Below are 25,368 nucleotides of genomic sequence, written 5' to 3'. Positions count from 1 at the left end.
ACTTCTTGATTTTCAAGTAGAAGATCATAAGGCAATTTTCCATACATTAAATAAGATTGCGGGAATTTTGCAACACAATGAGGTGTATTATTACATTATTCAGTAACTTGAGGTAACAATTTTGTCCATGCAATATTAGCCTGATAAGAATTTAATTTACAGTTTAATTATATTTGTTTGAGTAACTCGTTCAACTTTACCATTAGTTTGAGGCCCGTTAGTAGTTAATAATTGTTTTACATTATGATTTCTTAAAAAGTGCTTAAATTTGGAAGAAGCAGCATTTCTATCACTTAAAATTTTCTTTGGTACTTGAATTTGAAAAATTTGTCTTAAACTATTTATGTAACTATCTGTAGTTACACTTTTAGAAGCAAAAAATCCATATTTAATGAGTAGCATGATCAATAATTAAGTGAATATACATTTTAATATAATTATAATAGTTTAAACCACCAACAGTATCAATAGATAATAATTCAAAAGGTTCACATTAAACCAAATCTCTTTTGTTTACTTTTCTTATTAAACTGACATACTTCGCAATGTTTACAAAAAATTTTAGCATCTTGGACAGACAATTCCTGACCAATAATATTGACAAGATTAATATGAGCCTTTTAAAGTAATTTAGTACAAAGAGAGATTGCTATTATGATTTTGTATAATCCTTGCTTTTTAATAGTTAACACATCATTAATTTCTTTATACTTAGGATTATATACATTATCTAAATTTTGATGCTCTTTAATTTCTTCTAATGAGAATAAATTAACTTCCAAACTTAAATGTGGACAAATAGGATTTCTAGTTAACATATCAGCTTCAATATTAGTAGAACTATTTTCATATTTTATATCAAAATCATGCATAGATAATTTTAAAGACCATCTAAATAATCTACCTGTAAGATCTTTAATGTTCTTAAGCCAAACTAAAGCAGCGTGATCAGTGTGTACAGTAAAATAATTACTGAGTAAGTATTAATAAAATTTATCTGCATCACCAATACTAAACATTCTAATTCAGTAATTGCATAATTTTGCTCATAAGACCTTAATTTTCTAGAATGAAAACCAATTTGGATGTAGGTTCCCATCCTGGTGCTTCCAACAGCTTCTTCAGATGCATCTACAAACACATAATTACATATGTAAGATATAATAAAATATGATGGCTATGTTAAGAAATAATTGGCGACCTTAAAATTGACTATCCTAAATTTTATTTTCTCCCCCCTCCCCAAGTTCATCTGTTCTCCCAAATTCAAGATCTTTCCAAATTATTCAATTATATTTCCGAATTTCTGGGTTTACGCATCCATATTTCTAACCCTGTGATTAAAATATCATGCATGTAAATATATACACATAGTACCTACTAAGTTTTCTCATCGTACAAACTTCTAATATATCACATATATATAATAATATACAAAGATTACTTAAAAGTAACATCCAAGCATACAGTTTATATTTTAAATGAAAATATATTTTGATGTGAAAAACATTAACATAAATCTAAATTAATTGCTGGTATGTAATGGACAACTATTGCTGTTACCTATATAAAATAATACAGTACAACAAATGAAGTCTTTAAAATTATTTATTTATATAACATATTTAAATACAATTCCATAATTTTTAATATTTTAATACAGAAACAAGAAATTAAATTACAAAAATAATAAAATTACACATATATTTACTAATGCATGTTTAGAGAGCAATTAAAAAAGTGAAATGCACTAAAATTATTTTCAGGCCAAAAAATTATATTGGTACATTTCTAATATATTCTTTGTTTGTTATGCTTACATAGCAAGTGTTTTTAGTTTTCTTTTATCTGAATATTTAGAAAAGCTATCATTTTTGAATTTACAATAATTGTTTAAGAGTATTTGTGCATGAGTATATAAGCAGTTGCATAATTTTACGTGACAAATGGTTTTTACAGGAAATAATTTTAATTTCCTTACACATAAGAATTTCTAATGTCATAGTGGATATTAAATTACGTTGGTTACATACTTGGAGGAAACTATTTTCATATTCGGGGCTTATGAGCTTCTGTATGACAATAAAATTATGCAGTATTACATTAATGACATCAGCAGATGGGTACTTTAACCCACCTCTATCACAATTACGAATATGTTTGAAATTGGGAGGAATTATTAGTGGTTTTACAATAACTAAATTACCTCCACAGTCATCACATTTTAGCCTATTCATAACTGAGTGGCAACAATATCCAGCCAAGTATGCAATTAAAGGTAATTTATCAACCATAGTTTCAAGATCATTATCTGTGACATTAATATGCTTGAAATTATGAAAATATTTTACAATAGATTCATGGGAACTATCATTAATCAAATCAAAAGAGTTAGAAAAGTCATCGATAACAATTGTCCCTTTACTTTTCGATATCATAGTTAGATTTAATACAGAACATGCACGTAGTTTGTTTTCTACTTCAAAAACCTGTCGAAGTGATATATGATAATTTGTTCCAGCCATCCTGCGATATAAACTAAAACGATGTTCCAATTCATCTGTCTGAATTTTACCGAGCAAAAAATACGACATGTTGAGTTCACCTAGACAATACCTACACATTTCTATCATACACGTTGTTGTTAATATAAGAGCAGAAAGTGTCTCTTTTGTCAACCTACCCGTATCACTTTTCATTTCTTTCCATTTCATCAACCAATCAAGAAAATTATTTAAAAATACAAACTTCTTGTCCGATTCATTCCATACTAATGGTTTACAGAAGTCATCAAAAGAATGTACCCCCTTGTTTGGTGTTTTAATATTCATTATTGAAAACCACGACGAAAATATTTTAATATATGCAGATGTTTCGTGAAAATTTAACAAATTATGCTTTACTCCTAATTCTTTCAGGCCTTGTGATGTTTGATCATTGATAATTTGTAAAGCCAGTTTCACACTTTGACGTTCTAAATTTGTAGGCCACAGAGCTTTACGAGATATTGTATATCCATATTTTAACAAATTACCACTTTCAGCTTCATACATATTTTTTTAAAGTAAGAAATGAAGAGGTACATACATTATTTGGTTTAACCAGTTGTTACGAACACTTTTAATAATATGAACAGAATCAACTGCATAAAACAATGGACGAGTTGCATCAACAGGATGAGGAAATACAAAATTTGATAATGGATTATTAAACAGAGATATACATCTTCTATTAATGGAATTATTGTCACTAACAACAACAATTACTTTGAAACCTATTGCTTCAAGACCAACAATTATTTTTTTCAAAACAGTGAACAAAACTTCAGCTGTCATTTTCTTCGATGTTAATATATGGACAACATCTTTAAAGCAGCACAAAATACTCTGTATCATAAATACATGTGCACTAGAAGCTAAGTTATCAACTTCCTGGCCAATTCCAACAATATCTCCACTTTTGTAGTCAAGAAAAGGTCTGATGTGAATTTCATTCATCATTAATGAAACATATAATTCATGCTCTTTCAGATAGCAAGCTTTTTGCTTAGCATATGCCAAAAACAACATATCATCTGTTTCCTTTTGGGGATTTACATTTAATTTAGAACTTATTTTATGTATAGTACTTGGATGAGGCAAAATTAAATTACCAGATTGTTGGACAAATTTATATGCTTGGGGCGATAACAAATAAAACATAGAAGCTAAAATTAAGGTATTGGATGAATATTGACGATTTTGGGGCTTACATTTTACAAGAGAAAGTTGTTCAATCATGAACTCAAATAAAATTTTATCACCTTCATTTGTGAAACTTAAAAGATTTCATCAGGTTGATTATAATTTCAATCGAATTCATTAAGTCTTTAGTTTCTAACATTTCAATATGATCAAGTATTTCATGAATTTCATTAATATTACTTACTTTTATAGGTAGCTCATTATACTTACTACTGATATGAGTCAATAACTTATTTTGAAACGATACAGATAATAAAAGATCTGCAGTAATGTGGACTGCATAAAGCAATTTTACACATCCATCAGTGCATTTTAAATTCAAAAACATCAAGCTATTGTCTTTGTGCACAACGTTCCAAAATGTAGAAAATTTATATTGCATACAACAGGTTAAAAGTTCATTAAAGTCTGAAAATGTCCTCGATTTATAATACTCAGCAGCTGATAATTTACTATGAGCAATAGCTTTCATCATGAGGTTTGCTTCTCATTCCATTTTTTTCTCATTCGGACTTTTTCTCGAACTACCAGCTTGTGAAGATAAATACGATGGACAGCCATCAAATATGCTAGTAAAAGCGCCTTCTTTTAGTTTTGGTCTCTGCAGTGAAGCTTTAATGATTTTCCCATTTTTTTCATTGAAAGCTGATGTTTCCCAGATGAGGTCATCAGGTTGAAAATGTTTATGGCACACCTGTTAAGTAAAAGGAAGACATTTAACTAACTTCTTAAAACAACCAACTGTAAAGCAAGATTGAATCACTTTCCTTATAAATAAAAACATTCAAGCTTTGGCAATGCTTTGGGCAGGTTAAATTTTAAATGCATATATGCAAATTAAAATTTTTGTTTCAAATATTTAAGGATCAGTTAACACTACGTATAAAAAATCTGATCATGACAGCATACGACCTCCTGCCTATTCTATGGCTTATACAGCAACGAGCTTTGAAGTATCATTAGCCCTTGATTGTTTGTAAATTAAATGTAATTTGTTGATTCATCAAATAGAAAACTATACACTGAAACCTATTTATACATGTTGGCGGGAGGTAAAAATTATAGCTTGCAGAAAGTTTCCATAGCAGACTAAGAATATTCGGAACAGCTTTAGTATAGCCCACCTTCAAAGTTTGGCGCCAAAGCACATGAAATACATTGTTTTGAAAAATGGTTGCCATCCAGATTTTCGACGAAACTCCATGTTTCAAAAAATGGCGGCCATCTTGATTTCACCAGAAATCGTGGATAATGGAAATAAGTTTACGACTATTATACACGATTTTAAGAGAAAGAAATATTAAGAAATGATTAATAAAAATGATTAAGTTTAAAAGGATGTAATTTTAAAAACAATACCGGAAACCTTTAGCTATTTCACCTTTAATAAATAATTTGGTGTGACGTCACAAGTTGGCTGTGGTGTTCTCCATGCTACGCGTAATTTCTATTTTCTCTTTAAAAAAAATAATGAATTGTTTATTATTGTAAATTAACATCAAATTCTTTAAATTTACATTTCTGAGCTTAGGCGTAACTGAAAATAAGTATAATAAATTGTTTATATTTAAAATTATCATGATACAGTAAGCGAATTCTACCGGTTATTACAACGATAAAGAATGTCGCAGTCTCATACTTGTATTTCATACAGCTTCAGTATTTTCAAATATTTTTAAGCTTTAGCATTTATACAAATAAAAATTTTTTTTTTAATTAATACTCTGGAACATATCAATTTATCATATTTACCAATTAACGTTTTGCTACGTAACAACATAATCCCTTATATACCAGTAAGTAGACAATTTTCATTATTTTCTAAAAATTTTAAACTTCACATTAATGAAAAACAGGTTCTTAAATTCCTAAATCACATTATATTCTCTGTAGGCAGGCATACTAGAATTCTACACATACTAAATAAATAAAAAATTTAATTTCTCGCGATGAAAGAAAATAATATAAGAAAATAAATACTACAAATTAGGAACACTAAGCAATGTGTTTCATACTTAAATTTAATAACAATTATTATATAACATACATTTTCTCAAAATATTAATTTAATAAAAATACAATTGTTTAGAACGGAGCAATTGTTAGAACGGGACACTTACTTTTCCATCAAATATTTATCCAAAAAGTTTACTTTATAAAAGGTTTTAATATTTTGTTGGATTTCCTTTTACTTTTAAAACATGATTTAATCTTCTTGGGATGGATTCGACTAATTTTTTTGCGATTTCTGGAGTGATTTTACCCCATTCTTCTTGAAGCACCGATTTTAATTGTTGTTTTGAAGAAATGGTGTGTTTGCGAAATTCTTCCCTGGGTTTTATCCACATCAAGATTCTACCGTCAGAATAAATTTATTAAATTTACTCTCATCAGCAAATATAACTTCATTCCAGTAATCAGAATTCTTATTTATGTTGGATTTTGCGAAAGCCAGTCTGAGGTTTCTATTCTTTTCACTCACGAAGAATTTTTTCCTGGCTGCTCTACCGTGATATCCAGCAGATCGAATTACTCAATAGTCTCAGGATTAACAATTACTCCATATAATGCTTGTAAATCAGCAGCAACTTTAGGAGCACTCATTCTTGGATTTTTTTTTTAATATTTCGAACGATAATTCGCTGTATTCCATTGGATAGCTTTGATGGTCGGCCAGGTCTTTTATCTTGAATCATATGATTCTTTTTATATCGTTTAATGATATTGAAAACTGTTGCATGACTCAGGTTAACTGTTTCAGCAGTTTCTCTAATAGAATTTCGACGTTCAATATGCAAATTAATAACTAATTTTCGAATTTCATGCAAAGTTTCTTTTCGTTTAGCATTCATGACTGCACAGAGATAAAAAACACAAAAATTCCAAAACAAACTGGAGAGAAATACTGCAGACGATTTTATAAATTATTGCCAATTGCTTTTGAGAAAAAAATAAAAAACCCCAAAAATATTTTTATTGCTTACTTCAGACGATTTTTGTTGCATAGTACGTAGTAGTGTCTAATGCTGTCCATCACTTATGTGAACCATTTTTTGCTCCGTTCTAAACAATTGTATTTTTATTAAATTAATATTTTGAGAAAATGTATGTTATGTAATAATTATTACTAAATTTAAGTATGAAACACACCCACAAAAAATTTTTACATGTTTTTTTAATTTATTTTATTACAGTTTCCTTTTGTAAAGCACAAGTGTTCCATCACTTTTGTGAGACACTGTATTATCAAAGAACTCATATCATCAAGTGCGATTACGATTGCAAACACTACGTATGATAATAATGAGGTAAAAGTTACACAACGATCCGTATTCGCTCGAAAAACATCAAAGCTCGGTGTCCATGTACACATCCATCTACTTCCACCTTAAAAATATCAGAGAATTGCACAACCTCGGCATTGCGCACTACCTTGGGTCTGCCCATGTACACATCGATCTATTTTCACTTAAAAAACATCCTAGAATTGTACAAACTAGGCACCGCGCACAACCTCGGCATTGCTCACTGCATTGGCTTTGCCCATGTATATAGCGATTTCTTTTCACTTAAAAATCAGAAATTGAATAAACTCTGCATTGCTCATATACTAAGAAATCTGCTTTCACTTAAAAGAAATCGGAGAATTGCAGAAATTCGCGCATAAGCAACTCCACTGATTCGCGTTGTAAAAAAAAAAAGAAAAAAAAATCTAGAAAAATTGAGCTTACTACAGGCGAATCAAGATCCTAGCCTAATTGATTTCTCAGCCGTACATTTCTTGCAAATACTACCATTCGATGACTTTTTCTGACTAACTAACCAGCATGATATCTTAATTTTTCACAGAAAACGTTATCCTTCAATAATGGACAATCCATCAAAAATCCTCTAAAACGTTCATACTCTATTGTTAATTCATACATAAAATATCTGTTTCCAAAATTTTACGCTTGTTTGAAAACTCCCACCTTAAATTTTCCTTTATAATCTCCTGATACTTAATTACAACATCACTAACAGTAGTTTTAGAGCAAGCAATAACTAAACGCAAAAATATCACCTCAAGTAGCCAAAAAAATATATACAAAATAGTATTCACGGTATCTGAGCTTTAAACAATCGCCAATAACAGTGTTACGAATTGTGTATTTAAGATATTAATTTTAGTAGAATTCTAATTTAAAATGTTGTATTTCCTCCTGCAACGCAGCGTGAGACAAATTAAGAGAAATCTATACCGGAAAAGTAAGAATACAGGGCACGTGCATTAAACTTTGAGTAAATGGATATGTCGGTAATTTGTATTGAAATTGAATAAATGTAACTGACTACTAAATTAGCTGTAACCGTAATTCCATCCTCTTGTTTACATTGCATTTGGCGAATAGTATGAGTTACCAGATCATATCATTTATCGCCGCTCTTGGCGATATTTTTTTTGTTTAAAATTCCGGGTGGGCTATACTAAAGCTGTGCCGAATATTCTACCAACAATTTATTAAATCTTAATAAATTAATTAGGATTACACCTACCCGAGAATATGGAGTTGCTGAGAAGTCCTTCCTAGGTATATTTCTTAGCCACCTCTCTCTAAGAGCATCATTTTTGGGAAAGGAAAATGTATGCACCTTTTCAGTACCTTTATAATTTCCCCGACAACCAGTTACACAGCATTTAAATGGCATATTTTCTGTAAAAACAGTACAAAAATCAGTTATATAAATACTAAATGTTATAACAATTTAAATTTGCATAATTATACATTGAAATTTGATACACCATAAACCAACAGTGGAGAATTTCAAATGTCATTCAAACACTTGAATAAATGAGACTTCAAGAAATTCGTATCTGAAGAACACCTAAGCTTCTATTAAGATATCTATTATTATACTGAAATTATTACTTGCATCAATGATGATAATTTTGATATTTAAAACATGCTGAAACAGTCAAATGAAAATAATATCAAACTTCAGGCGAATCATGTTTAGAATATTTAGAATATTGAACAGTAAAATATATACGTGAAATCTGAAGAAAGACTTTGTTTGGTAAACTAAACACTATTTATGGAATGTTAAGATGAATTTACTGCTTTAATATTTAAATACATTGTATGCAAATACACAGTATAAATTTAGAAACCACATAAAATACATCTTTCAATAGTGATAAGTTAATACATAATTAAACTCACAATAAAACAAACGTTTTTACTAGACTGTTCTTCAAATACTGAACGCTTTGATCACATAACTTTAAAAGTTTGCCATTCTCACTTATACTTACACTCATTATACAATGCACTCACATATTAGCGTACATACGTTTGTTAACTGATATACGTAATTATTAATTTAACTAGATTTATTGTATAGGTTTACTTTCAATTACATTTTTAAAAACTGTTAAGCTTTGTATAAATGATTAGGTTAAAAATTCGTAAAACAGTAATGAAATAATAAAAAAAACTTTTATAAAAGAAAATACGTAACATTAGATACTGCACACATAAAATTAAAACTTCGGTGATGCACTTAAACAAAATATATTAAGTAAATTCAGAAATAAGATTAATAATAATAATAATGGCTAATCAATACGGAGATAAACATAATAAGTATACGTGTGTTACTAATAATGGGTTTTCATCCGCAGAGAACCCGTTGGCGCGTCTAGTAATAGCAAGCGTTTATTTCAATGAACAAAATATAAAGTTACATTTCAATAAATACGAACTTACCAAGTATTTCTTCTCCCCGACAGCACGTGCTAATATTCCAGTCTATGTACACCGCAAAGCAATGGCTTCCCAATTGAGAATCCAAACCAAAGAATCTGTAAGGAGCAACAAAACAACACTGCATTACACAGAAATAAAAAAATTCGTCTTTACTATATTACATAAATATTGTATCTAAACACGAAGTTTAAGGAATAGAACATCATTATGTCATCCTTTCACGGGTATTTCACTGTCATGTAATCTCCGATCACATTTTTACTAGCGTCTACGGAGAGAAGGCAACTTTTGGGATCGTGATCTGATCCTCCCGTGCGCATCTCAATTTGCGCATATGCTGCCGTGCACTTCGTGAAATTTTGTTTATTTACGTGAAGTACTTTGTGGTTTTGAAATTTGCGTCATGTGTTGAGAATGGATGAAATTGTATTACATCTGTATTTGATCTACAGTGAAATACAGTTATATTAATAAATCGGTGTTTGTTAAAAAAATTAATTTATGCTTGGAGATAAAAAAATAAAATTTTTGCTAATGAAAGTTATTAAGTAGTGCACTTTTCATTAAAAAAGTTTATTTCTTTTTATACATTAAACATTAAATTAATTATATACATTAAATAATAATGAAATATTACCTATGATTGTTGTTAATTAAGCATGCCTATCTTCTGTAAATTATTGCTAAAACATGTGCAAATAATGAGGAAATATACGTTATGCTAGTTTATTTCTTAGCAGGTAATCACAGGACCATGATAGAGAGTGTCTATTATTTGTTCCTGAAATTTCTTTATTGCTTATACTAAGCTTATGCGTTAAAGTGTATTAAAAAGCTTATTTACGACACATATGAGCACATTCTGTTGCATCAGCTATGTGATAAGTTGGTGTTACAACTGGCATTTCAACTGTGAATTAAATTATTGACATTTCATCATCTGTACAAGAGCAATGAAGTGCACTGTTTTTCCATATATCCTGACTGTACTGTATTTTAATTATATCATTAAGTCGTGCATGTGAGACAAATGCATTAAATTGTTATTACAATAGTGTGAAAACAAGAAAATTAAAGTCAATTTCTTTGAAAAAACTGTTACTATTTGGAAAAAATAAATACTTTAGACATTCATATTCATCATGTTATTCTCAATATATTTACAATGTCAAGCTAATAATACCTAAGTATTATTTGTGATAATTTATCATTTTAAAAGAGGTATATTATATGTCAAGGACAAGGTTGACAAAGAAAGTATAAGAATTCTTTCTGTAACTAAACATGATTCACTACTCAGTACTAAAATAAAGAGGTTTATCAATCCATGAATAACATGTTTTTATGTACATCATCTTACTGGATGGTTGCTGCCAATGAATCGACTGTCTGTGTAACAGCTGGAGAACAAGGTGCTCAGAATTATCATTGATGCTCTGTGTTTTGTCTTAAAAAACACACATCAACCTGGATTTTAAAATGAAACTAATAGACATGAAGCTTAAATAGAAGTATCTAATTTTAAAATAACTGTAAGAGCCATAGCTTCAGTTTACTTAATAATTCAGATATTTGTGATTTTATCATTGAGGAGCTTTTCAATGGCTAAGGATTATGTAACATAACAGTATAGTAGTAGACTACAGTTAGTAAATTTGCAACATTTTTATTGCTAGTTCATAGTTGAGATATTAGTAAAGACCATTTCAGGTTGAATGTTAGCTATAACATTCTACCTGAACTGCCTACAGTACTTCGATCTTGCATGTATTTTCACTTACTGTCTCCAGAGGCAGTATTTTTTGTTTTTACATCCAGAGCTCTTTGATAGTGTTTTTTCCACACATGACAGTTCAACACAAATCGAAAACGGGGGACACTTCTACATAAAAGAAACATTCAATTGTTGGATGGATAATAGTACTTTGTACAGTTTGGTGGCATTTATGTAAAAATTATGTGTTGGTTATTTTTCAATAACTTGCAACAGTGATTTTGATTATAAATTTGTTTTAGGAAATTCTAAGCTACTGGATAACAAAAATATAGATTTTAGCAAAATGTTCATGTTATGCGTAAAGAATGAGAAATACCTTAAGATATATAAAATTATTAAAAATGATATATAATTATAAAGATATATAATTATAAAATGATAAGATATATAATTATAAAATGTCAAAATTTCGGAAAAATATAACACTCTTTAAACCTCAGTTTCCTTACATCTAAATAGTATTAAGTGTGAAAATTTGTATAATTTATATATTTTTAATTACTTGTATAATGTATGCATTTGTGAATTCAGATCAATTAGTTGTTTTAACTGTTTTAAAAAATGAAGCAATATTATGCAGAGTAAGCAAATCAAGATTGTGATCCGATGACAATGAGATTAATGTTTAAATGTGAAATGGAAAGTTGTTATTTATTATATTATCAGAGAATTATTAAACTGGGCATAATCGCCAAGGAAGGTATTGAATGCTACGCAAAAATATGTTTACTAAAAAATTTGAATTTCATAATGAATGTATCCAAACACATGTTTTGAGTCAAAAGTTTGAAACTTGATGGCTGAGTGTAAATATAAAATTATGGATGTTTAAATACTTTGTAATTAGGCACATAGGTCAGGTTAATCTTTTTAAATAAGGTAAGGAATGCAAGAGCTATATGCCTAAAGGAAAATATGCCTTCATGGAGGAATTTCAAGGCAAAACTGAAGTTTGAGTGCATATTAAAAAATAATACATCTAATTTTCATTCAATTTATACATATTTCATATGTAAAAAATTCTGATATATGCTACATTACTGTTAATTACTTTACTTGAAAAATATAGTAAATACACAGAAATTTAAGATTTGCACATTTCGAAAAATATTAAATATATGAGTATACATTATCCTTGTAAAAAGCATAAAATACATAAATATTTATTAAATTATTATAAATGTATTTGGAAATGAAGGATTTATTCTTTCATAAACTCCTGTTAACTTCAGTGATTCCGGATTAGGGGTTTTTCCAGATTATAGATCATAAATTTAAATCTGGTAAGATGGCATGCAGAAATTATACAATTAAAAATATGAAACCATAATTTCTGTGTTGACGCATGCGCAGAAAGTTTGTAGTTTTGAGGTCTGGATTATAGATCATTCCGGATTATGGACGTCCAGATTAAAGACTTTTGACTGTAAGTATCAAAAGAATTCTTTCCTTACATTTTGTAATAAATCAGTTACAAGTTTTAAACAATATTAAAAATAGACTTTTTTAATCCATTTCAAAAATACTCATAGAAAGTTAAGTACATGGAAATCAGTAGCAATATTTAACGTATTTTACCATGGAAATAACAGCTGCTCTAATTTGAAATTAACCGAACTGAGCATTAATTATAAAGTAACTCTGATTTTTAAAGGATGCCTCAGAAGCTAAAAAATCATTCTGCATTTGAGAAGGTATTTCAGGAAGAAGCTCTGTAAAAAAGAAAGAAATAATGCATAATTTTGATTTTAGTATTATAATAAACTTTGATCTTAATTTTTGTAATCATTAACCAAATAAAATCAAATTAACTTAAAATTTCTTTGTAATGTAATTAACAAGAACTTGTGAAAATATTTCATTCAAATTAAACTTTTCTGGGAAAGTATAGCATTTAATTCCGCTCAGAATAAAACATTGTTTTAAAATATTTTCTTTTTACATACTTATGACTTTGAAGTATTACGGAAAAAGAAAATATATATATTTATATGCATATTTACGATGTAATTACAAAATGTTTACCGCCGATTATGTTAAAACCTATTGATCTTAATGGATAGTCACTGAATAGTTTGGTTTCCACGAGAGGTGCACTACTGCTTCAGGGCAGTACACGAGGAAAACCAGTTAAGACCTCTCCTCTTATTTCTACCTCCATTATTTAAATTGAGGATTTTGGATCTTTAGAGAGTGTTTCTGGCATCTGTGTTGGATGGTCAGATTCTTCCAGCTCTAGTATAATTAAAAGTATCAGCTTTGTGTTCTCATGCCACCGATACTTTAATCTGATGTGCCAGTAAATTAGTGGCTAGCTTAATAATTAACTATGTAGTCTTAGACTACTGATCAACATTTTTCATTTATTTGATTGTTCGCATTTATTTGCATCGCCACTAGCCGTGGTTATGCTCTAAGTTCAGGCCATGCTCTGTTTTGTTAAAAGTTCAGTTTAAATAAAAAGGTTGTTTTAAAATCTTTCATAAAGCTTTGTCATAATATCTCAAGTGATGATTATATTAGGGTTATAAGACTAAAATTCCATTATTAGACCAAGAATAACCTTATAACTTAATGGAAGTTTAAGATATTCATAATGACTAAATATGTAAGTTTTTTAAAAAGTTAATAGAGACAGAGCTTAAATTGCACCGGAGCCTGGCTCCAGTACTTCTTAGTTTTTGGAATAAATCATAAATATAGCCGGAGCCCTAAATAAGAAGGCTCCGGCACTTCTTTTATGCAACTGAACAAAAATTTGATCTCAAACATTTAATTTTTTGCAGTAAAACTGTATTACGAATCGCTTATTAAATTTTAATTTATCTCTTTACATTTTACTTAATTTTAATTACTTTAATAATTTAGCTTTTTTAATAATAATTTATTTAATTAAATAACAATTATTAATTAAAAATAATTGATAATTATTAATATTAATTAAATAATAATGAATTAATTTGGTATTAATTAACTATTTAATTTTTAAATTATTAATGATTGTAACAGTCATTTTATTTATTTATTTACTTTTCTTCCCCTTTGCTGACAGTTTAGCATAGGGTTCTGGCACTTCTAAGTTTAGAAATTAAGTCCTGAATAAGGATATTTATTAATTATAGGAACTTGATAAGTAACCTTCACCAGCAATTTAATAGCCAGTTGATTGTGTTGTTGCCAAAGTAATTTTGTCATGATTTGAACATGGTTATCTTCCACTGTCGGGGCCGTTCCTAGCACGGTGCAGCTGTAAAATTATGCAACAGCTGAACACTCGCGATACCACGACTAAATATTTTTAATTCATTGTACTTGTCACATGTAAATACTTTTTATACAATTTGTCACATATAAGTACTTAGTGAGTATGAAATAAAAATTCAACTAATCATTAAGAATTTTTTTTTTTAAATTTGGGCACTATATTCTTAGGAAAGTACACAGGCAGCCAATGGCCTAGGGACGGCCCTGTCCACTGGTGTAAATCTGTGGTGTTAGTCCAGCTGACAAGTATTTCATATTTCTGATGTATAACTCTCAAGCTACGTTCTGCACTAGAATTGCGTAAAAGTAAGAATGAAACAGGGATAACACATATGTCATTCATTTGCTGCACAAAGTATAACTCAAGATATTTGAAGTTAAAGCTCAGTTATATTCACTGCATTGCAACATGTCGAGAGAAAGGCAATTTTTATCCTTACCGTCCTACACCAGGGATGGCCAACACACGGCTTTTACTTTTTATGCAGCAACTACTGAAAAGTATATCATTTTTAATAAAATTCCCAGCAAGTCTGTAAATTACTTCCAGAGAACAGGCTCTAAACAATAATGATATTGCTAATATGAGCTCTAAACAATCATGCATACTGCTTTATTTCAAGCCTTTCACATTAACTATTACAGACTTTGATTTAATATTGAAGCAAATAGACATAGAAGATATGCAAATTCTAGTGATCTGTTTGCTCTAATGCGTACCAATGATGGTGATATGTTACTTAGGGTTATCATGTTTTAGGTTTGAAAATGCTAGACTGTAGGAATCTGCAGGAAACGGGAAAATGAACACTTGCCCCCTTCTCCAGAATTGAGTAAAAAATATATTTTTGCATCAATATAATATTGTATATTTCATAATCTGCTATAAAATCTTCAAAATGTGTGCGTGTGATTATGGCAAAGCCTCGAGGGCTATCTGCCTAAGAGGAGGGATGCCTTCGTGGAGGACTTTCTATGGAAAACTGGCTCCTATACACATTACACATGGGGAAAACCACGAAAACGCCCATGCAGCCAGCCCGTTCACGGGATTCGAACTTCAGACCGAACTACTAGTGTTCAGCGACTTTATCGCTCGCTCGGCCACTGGTGGGCCCAAAAATCTTCAAATTAAGTAGTTAAATAACAATGTGTTGATTTGATTGGCAAATGGCAAAGATCATGTGGGGGAAACCTTCATGGAAGACTTTTTAATCAAAACTAGTTTGTTGGTTTGGTTTATTTTATTATGGCAAAGCACTTGATGGTCATCTGCCTAAGGGGAGGGATGCCTTTGTGGAGGACATTCTAAGGGAAACTGGCTCGTATACACATTACACATGGGGAAAAACATGGAAATGCCCATGCAGACAGCCCGTTTGAGGGACTTGAACCTCGGACCAAACTACCAGCGTTCAGTGACTTTACCGTTCGGCCGCTGGTGAGCCAAAACTAGCTTGTATTCATATTCATAAATACTTCGGGTGTTAACTGACATACTTTATCTTTCAGATGTGCAAAGAAAACAGACAAAACTTCCTGCTCAGTTCTGTTTGTAATAATAAATGCACAGGGAAAGCCGTGAAGCAAAGCATCAAGTAAAAGCAGTGTGGTTAATTCAATTCTGTAACCGTTCAACCTATGTGTACCATTTATACATATATAGTCTGATCCCAACTTCTGAAGAAAGTGCCTCTAGGAGTCATTCATTTTCATTAATGTGAAATCATCATTTTAAAATTCAGGATAACTTTCTAAAATTCTATTTTAAGGCTTATAAAATAAAATAGAGTTGTTATCCTCACTAGTAATTTCATTAACCCCAGGCATTTCATTAACATTTATACAATCATTTTTATGCCTTACAGCATTTGATTGTGGATTATAAGAATTTTCGGTACACTTCTGTTACTGGGACCAGATTCAGAAATGTATACATTCATATGTACACATATATATGCATACATGAACACATTCATCCAGCCATACATGCATACATTTCTGATTCTGGTTCTGATAACGGAAGAGTACCGAATTTTCAATATTCCATAAATCATTCTTTCTCAAAAGATGCAGTATCATATACAGAATCTTGAATTTTATCTAAAATTTCATCAAAAGATACTTTTCCAGCAATTTAAGTTACATAAATTAACATTAGAATGGTATAACTGCCATTCTAATTTTGTAAGAGACAGATGCCCTATACCCTTTCTATGACTTACAATGGGTTTTTCTATATAAGCAGTACATTTTCCATTATTAAACTGGCTTACTGGGCAATAAGAATTAATTTTGTTACTCCCTTGTATTTTTAAATGTCCCATGCCTTGCACTTTAGATATAAAATAATGTCCTGAATGATGGCATATAAAATAAATATCTTTTACATGTAATGGGTCATGTTTCTTTGTAAATTAAAAAAATTTAGATTATGTTTCCATTTCAAAATTCTCCTTTCACAACATGAAATCATTAAACACAGAGAAATCTCTCTCTTCTTTTTCAATGACTATTTCATGTTCCATTTGCAAATGTAATGAAAAGTTTTCCTTTGGAAAACCTTCATTACATAATGTGCATTTATATAATTTTTTAATGATGAACACTCAAGGGCAGTAAATGCACTATCTGATTGTGAAAATAATAAATTTTTATTATTGTTGAACTGACGACTATATAAACTGCATTTAAATTGGAAAACTTTATTTTTACTTGCTTTGAGTAATGTTGTTTGTTGTGATATATGCAATTTCATGCAGTGACATTTTAGATTGTTACTTGAGAAACATTTTTTTGGAATCAGGGCAGCTAAAAGTTTTTTGACGTTATACTGGATTTTGAAGCAAAAGTATATGAAATCGAATTACCATTGACGACTTTATAAAATGCATGATCTGAATTGGAATTTCAGCAGTAGAAATATGCTTTTTATTGGAATGTATGTTCTTCAAATGATGCTATAAATTGCTGGCATTTGAAAAACACTTTTTGCAAATAGAACAGTTGTAAGATTTTGAAATTACAGTTTTCTGAAAGATGTTACCAATCGTAATCAAAGCGGAAATGTGAATTTCAGATCTATTGTCTTGAATGATCATTGATATCACCACCCAGCTCATTTAAATTGGTGCTATATATTCTAATATTCTGAAGCAGAATCCTCACAATATTCCTAAGTATTTGTCCGTGAGAAGGGTCTTTTATTGAGAGATTCTTCAGTTCATTATAAATATGTGAAAGCAAAATTCACATACTAACGAAGCATAAAACGCACGAAGTCAAATGCAAAATGTAAACAGACACATTTTTGACGTATCTGGTAACGTCACATGATGCGCAAACTGAGATGCGCGTAAGACGGGAGGATCAGATTCATGATCCCAAAAGTTGCCTTCTCTCCGTAGACGCTTGTCACATTTTTAGCTTTGGCCTATAGCAGAAAGGCTGAAATGTGACGATGAGGGGGGGGTCTAGTTTGGGTGCCGTTCGAGATCGCAGGGGAAGCCCAAGGAGGTCAGAATAGCTATTCTACCTTTATACAAGGAGGCTTACAGATTCTTTGCCCAAACTAGACCCCCCCCCATCGTCACATTTCAGCCTCTCTGCTATAGGCCAAAGCTAACAATGTGATCGGAGATTACATGACAGTGAAATACCCGTGAAAGGATGACATAATGATGTTCTATTCCTTAAACTTCGTGTTTAGATACAATATTTATGTAATATAGTAAAGACGAATTTTTTTATTTCTGTGTAATGCAATGTTGTTTTGTTGATGTATGGCCCCCTTCAATTAAAAAAAAAAAAAAAAAAAATCTTGACAAAAATATTTTGACATTTCTAAATCTTAAACGCAAATGTAAATTGAGAATTTTTTTAGGATTACACAACCATTGAATCTAATTTTAAAATATTGGGTCCGAAAGACCCATAAAAATCATTACTTATGTCGATATGACAAATTTTAATAAAATAGATACATTTTACCGAATACTTTATTAACCTTCTCAGTTCTCACATGGGAAATTTCTAGCGCCACCTTCCGATGCTTTCGGGCATGGATTTCCGGCATTCAAAATTCATGGCTCAAAGGATTAAAAAACAGTAAAACATAGGTATAAAGAAATATGCTTTTTGCGCCCTCGCGGGCCTAGCAAAAATTTGAGGTTGTACGGAAGGTCCGTATTTGATTGCTTAGGCGCTTTATATTGATTTAAGGGTAAACTAGACGAAAACATATTTATTTTACAAGATTGGTTGACAAAAGTGTTGCATGAAACTAATGCATCACATGCCTGCTAACTTTGCTAGAATGACATGTTTTCTGCATGAATAGGGCACAAGGTTTAGGTATTCAACACGTTGTTTTAGTTTCCAGTTTATGTATTGCTTCTTTGGAGTCCTCGAATTATACGAGTGCAAGCGAAAGTAACCTTAGATCCATAACTTGAAAAGGTAAGTCAAATATAAGCGAAAATTATGTTCAAGGGAAATTCGGTGCGGTTTTTGCCCGATAATAATTGCACGAAATTTTTAATTTAGCTCTGCAAATGATGACTTGCTGTCTATGTAAATATTTGGAAATTTTTTGGTCAGCTCTTGCAGAAAATGTAATAAAAAGATCAATATTAAATTTTATGTGAATTTTCTCATTACTAAAATATTGTAGTAAGGTGGTTTGAAGTAATATTTTGTAATATTTTTAAACTGTTAATATAAATGGCAGGCAAGGAAGTCTAGTTTTGGGAGGCAGCATAATCATGTAGATGAGTAAGAGCATTTAACAATTCACAAATTTGAAACCAATATCAACATTTATTATAGAGGAAAGCTGACCATGTTTTGAATTAATTTTATATAGTTTGTACTGCTTCTTTGAAATGGATCTGCCATGCTGAAATTCGTTCAAACTGCATTAGCTTTTCTTAAAAATGAATTTATTAGTTAATATTGAATTTAGCCTAATTTTAGGTGTAATTTAATATATAATTCTTTTATGGCTGTATAAATAGGATATGGTATGTGCTTATCTATCCCATATGGTTTGTAAAAGTACTTTTTACATTCCATGTAGTTTGTAAAAGCATTGATAAGAATGTGTCATTATTCTGGAGGTCTGTAAAATTTGAGTAAAAGTTTACAATTGGGTGCCCCGTGTTTTTTGGAGATTCTTTTTTGACGCCAAGATCGGCGCCAGGAAGGCACAATTTCAAGATGGCCGCTACACAAAACCAAGAATTGCACAGATCTGTGTCCATGTACACATCGATCTGTTTTTACTTAAAAAAAATCCTAGAATTGCACAAACTAGGCATCGCGCACTGCTTTAAATATGTCCATGTACACATTAATCTATTTTCATTTAAATAAAATCGGGAAGCTAAAACAAAGGGAACAGCTTTAGTATTGGTCCTTTTGGCGATTTTTTTATTTGGCGACAAACTTCGGTCGCCAAGGTACACCCGATTTTGAAGATCGGAAAAAAATGGCGGATTGTCAACAAAACCCGATCTAGACTAAATAACAATCCTAAAAAACAAGCTCTTAATCAGAATAAACAGTCTTTCTCTAATTTTCAATATTTCTAGTACTGCTATGATAAATTCTTGAAACACTACTGTAAATGAATTTATGACAATTATTATGTTATGAGTAATGAAATTTACACAAAATGTTAATATTTTTAATTACAAAATATAATGTATTAAACATTAATATTTTAAGTAGTTAGTTCATATTTATATTAGTACTTAGCTAATATAAATATGAAATATTCATATTTATATTAGTACTTAGCTAATATTTTAAATTTACAAAAGGTTAATAAATGCATTACTTTAGTTTCTTAGATTCTGTTATTAAAAGAAAATAAAAAAAATATTTCAAAGTAAAGGAAATCAAATTCAATTATAATGGGCAAGTTTTGTACCAGTGTTAGAAATATTTTTTATGATTAAATATTGTAAATGGTAAAAATATTAAGAAGTGTGTATTTTTTAATCACTCAATTTATTACAAGTAATTTATGATCATAATTTAAAAGCTAAAATTAAATTATCATAATGATTAAATTTTGTACCAATGGTAATAATACAACAATCATTGTAAATGATGATTTCTGTGAAAAATTCGAACAGTCATTGGAATCCACTAGTGGCGGAGTGATAGCCACTGAACAGTGGTAGTTCAGGTTGGCTATATGGGAGTTTCAGTAGTTTTCCGTAGATGTAATGTGAATCTGAGCCAGTTTCTCTTAAAAAGTACTTTATGAAGGCATCCTTCTAATGCTAGCCAGCATATGTATTTATTTTCTATTCATAATTCTCTCTTATTTTCTTATTTCTTAATTCTAAATCTTACTTCTGAAGAGAAGAAGTGTTGCATCTATAGATAAAAAAATATGTTTGCAAAATCCTGTCAGTTTTGGAAAGCATTTAAATAAACTAAATAATTTGTATGTGATGCAAACAAAAATGCATAACACTATTTCATGTACTGAATAATTAATGAGAGAACAAAGTATATTGTAACGTTCCTTTATTTTGTAACCAGAGTTATTTCATGCTTGGGATCTTTACTGTCAATTTCCTCCATCCGTTTTCTCACCAGAATCCAAATGAAGTTTTTATTTTGTAAAACAAACCGTGTTTTGCCTTTTGAGGCCACATTAATAGGTTGCTAGATAAGAAAAGATTTGTAGTCTTCAGCCTTCCATTATAATTGCTGATAGTTGAATTCCATGCCAGTTAAGTTTTTAACCAACTTTGCATTAAATTGATTTGTGCAGCCTCTGGGCTACAAATTTATTTGAATTTAAATTTTACATTTGAACTTAATTGTTATCATAAGTTATCTTGCCACAAGTGGTTGACTGAGTCCTAAGCACAAAGTGTGCCTTCTGTTCTGTACATCTAAACTTTATAATAGAATAAAAGTATATTTTAACTTAATAAGAATATATCTAAACTTTATGATAATAACATTTAAAGACATTGAAATCAGTATCTTAGTGCTTGCCATGTAGTCAAATTTTTCTATATAAATTGTACTCTTACTTTTATTATAGAGTTTTTATTACAAAAAATTCAGATTTCTGTTAGATAAAATGTTTAAGTAATGTAGAAAATTTGCATAAAATTTAAAATAAAAAGTCGACTGTTATGTCAACATACTATTAATAAAAGTAATAATACTCAGTGAAGGTTATTCATATACAGCTGTTAGGTTGTAAGATTTACAAAATTTGAGAACTCTAAATTATAAGCAATATATTCCATAATCTAAGCAACATTATATTTTTTATAGTCAGACAAATTATGAAAATGTTATAAAAGCAATAATGAAACCTGATTTTGGTCCTGATTTGAACCTATGAATTCATGCAATTACACATCCCTATAGTTCTAATATGAGGTAAATAAGTATTTTTAGACCATGGTAATTTTGATCTCCTTAGCAAAGAAAACACCAAGAGTTTACCTCATGCTACTGAAAATATGTTTTTTTTCCCCTTTGGGGGGGTGGAGCTTATAGTAATATGCAGAGTTGACATATGAATAAATGTCAAGACTCATGTGATGTAATATTAAAAGCACCAGTTTTAAACTATCAAAAATTTGGCTTTTTAAAAAATATTTTAAATGTTGTGCTTTCCTAACACAAAAATAACTTTAAGAAAAACACACAATTTATCCCTCCTGCCATCAAAGCACTGATACCTATCAAATTCGTTAAAGTTACGTGGACAGAAATGGCGGCATGTTTGAAGCTCAGTATTTAGGGTTACCAAGGTTATCATAATTTTTCCTTTATCGCTCCAAAATGTCGCCAAACAAATTTCTCGCCAAAAAGGACTAATACTAAAGCTGTGCCAAACAAAGTTAAAACTATCGTGGTAACCAAAAGTGAGATTTCATCGCCAAAATTAAAAAAAAAAAAAAAAATGTCGCTGATCGAAGGGGCACCCAATTCTCAAATTTTGTAAATCTCGCATTCTAATAGCTGTATATGAATAACCTTCACTGAGTATTATTACTTTTATTAATAGTATGTTGACATAACAGTCGACTTTTTATTTTAAATTTTATGCAAATTTTCTGCATTACTTAAACATTTTATCTAACGGAAATCTGAATTTTTTGTAATAAAAACTCTATAATAAAAGTAAGAGTACAATTTATATATAAAACTTTGACTACATGGCAAGCTTTTAGATACTGATTTCAATGTCTTTAAATGTTATTATGTATTATAAAGTATAGATACATTCTTTTTAAGTTAAGATGTACTTTTATTCTATTATAAAGTTTAGATGTACAGAACAGAAGGCACACTTTATACTTACGACTCAGTCAACCACTTGTGGCAAGATAACTTACAATAACAATTAAGTTCAAATGTAAAATTTAAATTCAATTCAATTTGTAGCCGAAGGCTACACAAATCAATTTAATGCAAAGTTGGTTCAAAAGTTAACTGGCATGGAATTCAGTTATCAGCAATTATAATGCAAGACTGAAGACTACAAATCTTATCTTATCTAGCAACGTAGTAACGTGGCATTGAAAGGCAAAACACTATTTGTTCTACAAACTAAAAACTTCATTTGGATTTTGGTGGGAAAACGGATGGGGAAATTGACAGTAAAGATCCAAACATAAAAAAAAAAAAAAAGAAAGAAAGAAAGAAAGAAAGAAAAAGAAAAAAAGAACTGGTTACAAAATAAAGGAACGTTACATTATACTTTGTTCCCGGATTAATTGTTCACTACATGATAGCATAGTGTAATGCATTTTTGTTTGCATCATATACAAATTATTTATTTTATTTAAATGCTGTGGAAAACTGAACAGGATTTTGCAATCATATTTTCGACCTATAGATGCGACACTTCTTGACTTCAGAATTAGGAAAGTATGAAGAGAGAACAGTATTTATGAATAGAAAATAAATATATATGGTGGCTAGCAGAAGAAGGATGCTTACATAAAGGACTTTTTAAGAGAAACTGGCTCAGATTTACATTACATGTAAGGAAAACCAGAAAAACTCCCATATGGCCAGCCTGAACTACCACTGTTCAGTGGCTTATCACTCCACCACTAGTGGATTCCAATGACTGCTCAAATCTTTCACAGAAATCATCAGTTATGATGATTGTTATTGTGTATCATTACCATTGGTACAAAATTTACTCATTATGATAATTTAATTTTAGCTTTTAAATTATAATCATTAATTACTTGTAATAAATTGACTGATTAAAAAATACACACTTCTTAATATTTTTACCATTTACAAAATTTAATCTTAAAGTATTTCTAACACTGGTGCAAAATTTACTCGTTATAATTTAATTCGATTTTGAAATTTTTTTAAATTTTCTTTTAATAACAGAATCTAAGAAACTAAAGTAACATATACTAGTTTGAAATGCATTTATTAACCTTTTGTAAATTTCATTATTCATAACATAAAAATTAACCTTTTGTAAATTAAAAATATTAGCTAAATACTAATATAATATAAATATTAACTAATTACTTAAACATTAATATTTAATACACTAATATTATATTTTGTAATTTAAAATATTAACCTTTTGTAAATTTCATTACTCATAACATAATCACTGCCATAAATACATTTACGGTAGTGTTTCAAGAATTTATCATAGCAGTACTAGAAATGTTGAAATTTAGAGAAAGACTGTTTATTCTAATCAAGAGCTTATTTTTTAAGATTGTTATTTAGTCTAGATCGCGTTTTGTTGACAATCCGCAATTTTTTCCGATTTTCAAAGCCAGGTCTACCTTGGCGACCGAAGTTTGTTGCCAAATCAAAAAATCGCCAAAAGGACCAATACTAAAGCTGTACCACATTTTTTTCCAACAATTTATTAGCCGAATTACGCTTATGCTAGAATTTTTATGGAACAAAGGTGCGTAATCATGACGAAGATTAGGTGCGAAATTGGGACAAAGTGCAGAATCGCCCACTGCTTGCTGAGTTTTTAAGAATTGCACATACATGGTATCATCCATGTACACGTTGACCTATTTTCACTTAAAAAAACATCCCAGAATTGTACAAAAATGGCATTGCGCACACTCTTGACTTTATCCATGTACACTGCTAAAGTCCTAGCTAGTAACCTTTATCGCCTTACCAATATGTTGTCAAACTACCTGTTACCATATTCCAGAGATTAGCCAAATGAAACATTTAATGGTAAAAGTTTACAATTGGGTGCCCCTTGTTTTTTGGCGATTCTTTTTTGACGCCAAGATCGGCGCCAGGAAATCACAATTTCAAGATCGCCGCTACACAAAACCAAAATAAGAAGTCAAAGAATTGCACAAACTCTGTGTCCATGTACGCATCAATCTGTTTTCACTTAAAAAAACATCCTAGAATTGCACAATTTAGGCATTGCGGACTGCCTTAAATTTGTCCATGTACACATCAATCTCTTTTCATTTAAATAAAATCAGGAAGCTAAAACACAGTTAAAACCATCATGGTAACCAGAAGTGATGTTTTATCACCAAAAGTTTTTTAAAAATTGTCGCTAATCGAAGGGGCACCCAATTCTACACTAGAGCGCATTTAATTGGAATATTTAATTTTGAGTTATTAATCAGGTTAGAACTGAGAAAAAGGTAAATGTTTTAAGGTTTCTCATCAAGACTGTGCATTGAAAGGAGATTAACAGAAAAAGTATATAAATTGTATAAATAAATGGTAAAATTAAGCAAAACAATCTCAAGTAGAATTTTAAGGATTTTACATTTTTATAGAATTGTAATTTGTATGTAAAATAAAGGGGATT

General features: G+C 30.0%; 1 protein-coding gene and 1 long non-coding RNA gene across 2 annotated transcripts in view; one reads left to right on the top strand and one right to left on the bottom strand.

Annotated features, from left to right (window-relative positions):
* Window positions 1-1,590: 1,590 nt before the first annotated feature.
* Window positions 1,591-9,809, bottom strand: LOC146998252 (THAP domain-containing protein 11-like). Its single transcript, XM_085813776.1, has 3 exons — window positions 9,494-9,809; window positions 8,280-8,437; window positions 1,591-4,437 (listed from the first exon to the last, which is right to left on the bottom strand). The coding sequence occupies exons 1-3, from the start codon at window positions 9,615-9,617 to the stop codon at window positions 4,231-4,233; spliced, it is 489 nt and encodes a 162-aa protein (XP_085669902.1). The 5' UTR covers window positions 9,618-9,809; the 3' UTR covers window positions 1,591-4,230.
* A 7,492-nt stretch (window positions 9,810-17,301) lies between these two features.
* LOC118182401 (uncharacterized) overlaps window positions 17,302-25,368 on the top strand; it is a 33,833-nt gene continuing 25,766 nt past the window's right edge. The window contains exon 1 of the long non-coding RNA XR_015040397.1: window positions 17,302-18,992. This is a non-coding gene — a long non-coding RNA (uncharacterized LOC118182401). The remainder of the gene's footprint in view (window positions 18,993-25,368) is intronic.

This window comes from Stegodyphus dumicola, chromosome 3 (genome assembly GCF_044657685.1).
Source record: "Stegodyphus dumicola isolate Sdum_Otavi_A_Nest chromosome 3, ASM4465768v1".
NCBI lineage: Eukaryota > Metazoa > Arthropoda > Arachnida > Araneae > Eresidae > Stegodyphus > Stegodyphus dumicola.
This window is presented reverse-complemented; position numbering and strand designations above follow the sequence as displayed.